General features: G+C 49.4%; 1 protein-coding gene across 1 annotated transcript; it reads right to left on the bottom strand.

Annotated features, from left to right (window-relative positions):
* Positions 1–205: 205 nt before the first annotated feature.
* Positions 206–2708, bottom strand: Phlda1 (pleckstrin homology like domain family A member 1). Its single transcript, XM_005358070.2, has 2 exons — positions 1428–2708; positions 206–1028 (listed from the first exon to the last, which is right to left on the bottom strand). The coding sequence occupies exon 1, from the start codon at positions 2706–2708 to the stop codon at positions 1455–1457; it is 1254 nt and encodes a 417-aa protein (XP_005358127.1). The 3' UTR covers positions 206–1028; positions 1428–1454.
* Positions 2709–6907: the final 4199 nt, after the last annotated feature.

A 6907-nucleotide genomic window follows, 5' to 3' on the forward strand; every position in this document is an offset into this window, starting at 1 on the left:
TATGACTCCTGGTCATATTCACAGATTGTTTTCAGGGTGCACGGCGAGGGGGTAAAACATGGTCGGAGCCGAGCTCTTGGTGAGCAGCATGGCATTCTGAACAGTCGTAGAAATACCATCACAGCTAAGAGGAGCACCCCTTACATTTTAAAATAAAAACGTGGGTGCACTGATAGCCACAATCAAAATGACGTTTTGGGGGGGGGGGTGCCAGGACTGAATCCCAGGGGCCTTTCTATCACTTGAGTCCCGTTCTCGGTTCCATAAAGACTCAGTTTTCTCCCTCCCGCAGACTCAGTTTACCACGGTACCAAGCCAGCCATCGTGTTCTCGGCTGGGCAGGACCGAAATATTTTTGAAATCCTGTGTCATTCCTACTGAGTTCTTTATAGAAGAGCATGACCCTGACCTTCAGATTTTCATAATTATATATTCTGACCCTTTGGCTTAAAAAAAGAAACTGTACAAACTACACATCTATGAAAGAGACCTAAACAAGTAAAAGTAACGTCCGAGTTTAATTTCAACCTCTTCAAATACAATGAAAGAGCCGCCGTTCTGACAACGTCGAAGGGATAAGGAATCAGTTTTTAGTGTTTGCCCCCTCCACCACCCCTCTTCTTTTCCGAGTAGGCTTACTAGGAAAAAGGTTTCTGAAAATAAAGTTTCATTGGGGGGAGGGGTTGGCCTACATTCAGAAATGTCTTAGAATAGGCATAAAAAAAAACTAATAAATAATCATAAACCAAAATACATTAAAATAAAATTACAGTACATAAATTGCTCCTACAAGGTCCATTTCGTTAGAAGATCCTTCCCAAGGTTCATAAATAAAGTCATCTTGACTCAAAATCGCTTCCTGCACGGTGATGAAGATTATGCAGAAACCTAAGTGAACTGCAAGCAAGTTATCGGTCGGGTGATATCCAAACTACTTGAGCGGGCACGGGTGAGGGAGACTGTTGTTTTTGATCCAAGTGAAACACAATAGCAATGCATTTATCCCACTTCCCCGAAGTCCTCGAAACCTGGAAAGAAATGACACGGAATGAAATGAATGGCTCAGAAGTCAAGAAGTCAGTTCCCTCCCGGCCAGCCCAAAGGATAGTGTCCAGAAAGACACCATGTTGTTATCTTGGTGCAGAGACACACAATAAAGCAGTACGAGGGTACACGGCACTGACCAAGGGCGATCATGGTGGTGGGAAAGTGGTCCAGCCACCGTGCCGGCTCCCTGGCCGAGTTGCTGTCCTTCCCTCCCCGCATGGCCTCTACCAGTTACAGCTAGCCCATCTTCTCGTCACCTCTCCAGAAACTTGCAAGGATCTTTCATTTTTGCCTCGAGAGCGGAACAGGTGAACAAGCTCTCTATCCTTCCCAACAACCACGCTGACGTTTCTTGGTGTCCCAAGTTGCTAGGACCTTACCTAGAGGGGCCCTGGGTGCCGCCCTCTTCAGGCAGAGTTAGAGGTGCTGCGGAGAAGCCGGTGGCCGAGCGGCGGCTGCGAGTGAGCAGGCTGGTGCGCGTGCTGGAGTTGGTGTGGATGAGGGTGCGGGTGAGGGTGCGGGTGCTGGTGCGGATGGGGATGAGGATGAGGATGCGGATGCGGGTAGGAGTGGAGCTGTTGGGACTGAGGCTTGGGTTGAGGTTGAGGCGGCATCTGCGGTTGAGGCTGGATCTGCGGCTGGGACTGGGGCTGGAGCTGGGGCTGAAGCTGGGGCTGGAGCTGGGGCTGGAGCTGGGGCTGGAGCTGGGGCTGCGGCTGGGGTTGGGGCTGGGGCTGGATCTGCTGCGTCTGCGGAGGCTGCTGCTGGACCAGGTGTTGCTGCTTCTGTCGCGTAGACTTGACCGCCAGTATGGCCTGCCGATTTTTGTACTGCACCATCTGCAACGTGATCTCCGCGTTCCAGCCCTGGTCCTGGGGGCACCGAAAGTCGATCTCTTTGCCCTCCGCCATCACCACAGTGAAGTACATGTACTTGCCCTTGCGCTCCACGCAGTCTACAGTCTTCATGTTTGAAAAGTGCAATTCCTTGAGCTTCACTGGTGGCTCAAGGCCGGCGACGGTGGGGCCACTAGGTTGGGACGATTCAGCTGTCCCCTGCCCGGGCTGCTGCTGCTGCTGCTGTTGCAGCTGCTTAGGCGGGATAAGCAGCAGCCCTTCCTCGGTGAGGATGCAGCACTTTTTCTTCCAGAGCTGCAGCAGCCCGTCGCTGCGCTTCTCCAGCACTCCTTCCTTCAGTGCCTTGCAGCCGCTGCTCTCCAGCATCCTTCCGGCATAAGGGGTGCCGATGCTCGGCTCGGCCTTTCGGCTTCCAGACGCCCGGGATGGGGGCAGCAGCAGCCGCCGCGCGCTGTCCTCACCCCAGCGGCTTCCGCGGCCGCCTGCCCGGAGCGCGCAGAGGAGGCTGACTCGCAGGAGGCAGAAGGGTGGCGGTGGCGGCGGTGGCGGCTCGGGGTCCCGGCAGAGGGACAACCGCGTCCTGATGCGCCACAAGATCCCGGAGCCGCGAGCAGGTTGCTCTCCGCCGTCCTCCCGCGAGCGCTCACCGAAGGGCACTGGCCGGGCTCCCTCGCGGCGGCGCTTTTCAATGGGCCACCCACCCCACCCCCGAGTGACACCCAGCGGAAAAGGCGGCTCCTGGCGCCCGCGCCGCGGGGGAAAACCCAGCTCCGAGAGGCGCTCGGCAGCCGGCGTCCGCCTCATTAACTTGGGGCCTTCCCAGAGCCCGCCGCGACCACGCCCCCGAGCCCTGGCTCCGCCCCCACAGCCCCGCCTCCGACTCCACCTCCGCCGCCCACGGCCTTCCGAGCCGGCTCCGAGCTCGAGCTCCGGAAACTCCCGGCGGCTCCACGCGGTCGGTCGCCGAGGTCGCCGCGACTGCCAGGCGGCTAGGCGACGAATGCCTACGCCCAGAGGCGCCGAAAGGCCATTTCCCCCCGCGGCCCCGCCCTTCCTTGGCGGGTGGGCTCTCCGCTCTCCGGGCGGGTTACCTGGGGAGCCAGGGTGAGCGCGGAGAGGGTTCCCTGGCGTGACTTTACAGATAACCACGTAAACAGCAGAGGGAACAAAGCCCAAGAATGCTCGGTACTTTTTTCAGCCATTAAAACAGTACGGCTACCGGTTGGGCATATGGCAGAGAAAGGGTGGACTCACGCCAGGTATCTTCTTTTTCCACCCAGGGTACAGGCAATAGCAAGATTAACCCCCGGCACCGCGCTCGGGTTTTGTTCCCTTATGTGTCATGTGTGTGAACGCGAGACAGAAGTCAGCAGATCCGCTGGTACTGGAATTTAGGTTGTGAGCCGCCGTGTGGATTCTAGGAATTGAACCAGTGTCCTCTGCAAGAGGAGCTCTTAACTGCTCGACCATCCCTCTGTAGCAGCATAGTCTTATTTGTAACCCTCGGCAGGTGTCTCACAAATATCTATTAGAATCTCACTTTGGGAAGATCCTACTCCTGTTCTTGTACTTAAACATTTCCGAGACGCTGCTTCCTGGTAATGCAGGATAAAAGGGAGAGACATTCTCTGGTTTGGGAAAAATAACCCCTAAGTCTACGGTCACCATAGGGTAGGACCTAATAGTCGGGTTGCTGTCACACGACAATATACAAGAATACAAGCAAAGAGAAAGTGAAACACCAAGTATTCAAAGTCCTTGTGTACCACGCTAAGAAATTAAAAAGCTGCATTTCTAGTTGCACGCCTTTAATACCAGCACTCAGGAGGCAGAGGCAGGAGGATCTCTGTGAGTTCGAGGCCAGTCTAGACTACAAGAGCTAGTTCCAGGACAGGTTCCAAAGCTACAGAGAAACCCCGGCTCGAAAAACCAAACAAAAAACCAAACAAACAAAAAAATAATAAAAATAAAAAACCCAACCTTTTTATATTTCTAAAAGAAATGTCTTAAAAGTCCTAAAATGAGTTTGTATTACAGGGTCTAGCATACTTTTTCAGTAAAGGATCAGAATTGTGTAAAGATTTCTAATGCGATTAAACACGAAGAGTATCTCTTTGTATGTCTATGACTAGATCACTAAACATCTTTCTTTCCCCCTGCCTCTGTAGAACAAGTGAGCAGTCCAGTTCTTACATGACCAGCTGTCCATCTTCTTAGCAGAATGGCATCCGTAAAGGAAAACTTGAGTACCTGAAGCCAGATATAGTTGACAAAGACATACAAAACACTCGCTCTTTTCCTAAATTACTTGCAAATGCCACAATAGCCTACATAGATTTCAAATGTACCCACTTAATTCTGACTAGACTTAATAAAACGAACCACAATGAATTTTAGAACTTTGTAGATTGAAACACTGCTCAGTTTATTTCAACAGCCACCATTACCGCCTCACTGGCAATAATGGTCTTTTTAAGAAAAGCAAAACCGAAAGATCAATGGTCAGGAAATGCATTGTAGAAAATAGTTTAAAAAATGTTTTGCTTTTCATAACTAATGGCTCATTCAACTTTTGAGGACATCACTGTTTTCCACCTGTCTGGCACACACAAGTACTTATTGCCAAAGAGAAATAGACTTCTGAATTGAGAAACTATTCGTAAGGGCCCTATCTAAACGACATCCAAACAGTTCCAGGACTGAAGGAGTGGGTGCATCGTTATCACCCCATACATGGATGTGTAAGGGGTCTGGATATACAAACGTGCAGCCAGCTTACAGCAGTTCAATTCGGAGGTGAGAGCAGGGACGAAGATGTGGTGTGGGGTACAGCTCAGCTCTGCCCATTGCTTCTGTTCTTTACTGGAACAGAAACCTTCCAAGGCTGGGCTCTCAGGGTGTAAACAGCAATACTTGTAAGGCCAAACTATGAATTCAAGGTGTAGGCTATAGAGATGGTGTGAAACTCCAAGATGTCACACAACATGCAAGTCTGACTCTTAAAGTCCATCTAGATTGGGTCACACTGAATCAAAATCTTTTTCTGAGCAATATTGTGAGGTATTTATGTCTGCAGGAGTTGAAGAACTGGTGACATGGCTCAGGGGGTGAGGGTGCTTGCTGGCCTCTCAAGCCATTGCACCGAACATGCACACCAAGACAAAATTTTCCTTTCAAATTAATTATCTAAGCTAGGAGATAATTGGAGGCTAGGGCAGGAGGATGGAATGAGATCAGCCTGTGCTACAGCGTGACACTATCTCAAAAGAGAAAAGCTAAACGGTGCTATACCAGGAAAATGTCAAGTGCATAAAACAGACGTTTTCTAATTTTCTAAAAGAAACCCTCAAAATTCCTCATTTCTAACTGTTATTCTCATTTTTCAAGATGCACGGCTCAGTTTTGTAGTATTAGCTGAAGGACGGGTGCCCCCTAGTGACCAATTGGTGTAACAGAGCCCATTGCCTCTTCAGAACTATGGTCAATTGTTCTCTAATTACAGGGATGCAGACCAGCTTCACCATACAGCTCCTACACAGTTGAAGGTCCTCGTTGTGACACTCCAATTCCTACCCCCAACCCCTGCACTTGTCCTTTATTTTTTTTGCTCCTTTCAGGCGGGGGGGGGGCGGTATGGGGGAGGGGAGTTTCCATATTCACAGCACATTTGCAGACCGGAAGAGGTCTTCAGACCTCAGCTGGATCTAAAAACCAGTCAGGTCTCACAGAATGAAAGCCTCCTCTAAATAGAAACCAGAGCAGTAGTTTAAAATCTGTTTCACTAGATACCCAAGTTCAATCTAAATGGCAGTAGCTTTACTGGCCACTGTTGAGTTTTTTCCCAACTAGTATATGGCAAGCATCTGTAAGCACCCTCCCCACAATCACACCTGACCAAGACAGCCATCTAAGAAAGGCTCATAGCCCAGGAGCCCAGCTCATCAGGATGAAGATAGAATTGTTGAAATTCATTTTCCTTGTCTTCTCTGGATACCAGAGATCACACAGGTGTTCTTATGTGTCTTTGAAATTAAGGGTAGCAAACATGAAAAACTTTCAGTAGGGTCATTACTTTAGTAATATTACCTAGTCTATTAGGCACGTGTTACCCAGGGAAGGCTTTTTTTCTTTTACTTGTATTTTTTTATTCTTTATTCTAATTTTTTTTTTTTTTGGCTATGCAAAGCTCTTAAAACACTAAGCAAAAATTTAAAAACCTGGAGGCTGAGCGGTTAAGAGCACTGGCCGCGCTTCCAGATCCTGAGATCAATTTCCAGCGACCAAATGGTGGCTCACAACCATGCGTATCTGGTGCCCTCTTCTGGCGAGCATGCATACACGCAAGCAGAACAATTCTAATTTTTTTTAATGTTGAAAAAGAAATCACATCAAGTTCTAGAATTATTTTCCAAATTATGCTCACAAAGTAAACTATCAATTTTAAGTTTTGTGTTGAGAACTTAATGAATTCCATGGTTACATCACACCTGGCGCTAGATCTATTTTCTTACTGCTCGTCACACCAGGTTTAACTTTTTGTCAAGTAACTCGGGAAAAACAAAGACTTCATGTAAGCAAGCACACAAAATGGCAGTAAAATGCCCAGGAAATCTCCTAGTTCCAAAGTCAGGATGGGAAAAAGCTGCAGAGAAGCTACCCTCCTTGTGCAGCACAGGTTCGAAATCCCCGAGGGCAGCCCTCGCTGGAGCAGCGGCGTACTTACCAGTTCTCTGCTGCTCCCTCACTCTAGCCTTGGTCTTCCGTTTCCGGTGAGCCTAGGACCCTCCCTAGCCTCGCTCTCAGTGTGTCAGCTTGGTTCCGCTAGCCAAATGTCATCCATTTCCTGCTCACCTTCAAAATTCCAGCCACCCACCAGCCACAAGTTTTTACCCTAGCAGAAACTATTTTGCTGAACCACAGGCATTAAATAAGCCTGCTGGGTGTGTCACTGTCCCCATCAGTTGTTCCGAGCTCTTCAGTTTGAAAGCACTGCCTAACCATGA

Source organism: Microtus ochrogaster, chromosome 24 (genome assembly GCF_000317375.1).
Source record: "Microtus ochrogaster isolate Prairie Vole_2 chromosome 24, MicOch1.0, whole genome shotgun sequence".
Classification (NCBI taxonomy): Eukaryota; Metazoa; Chordata; class Mammalia; order Rodentia; family Cricetidae; genus Microtus; species Microtus ochrogaster.

Excerpts from the sequence above, each read along its gene's own strand:
- Phlda1 (XM_005358070.2), bottom strand. The coding sequence starts at position 2,708 with ATGAGGCGGACGCCGGCTGCCGAGCGCCTCTCGGAGCTGGGTTTTCCC.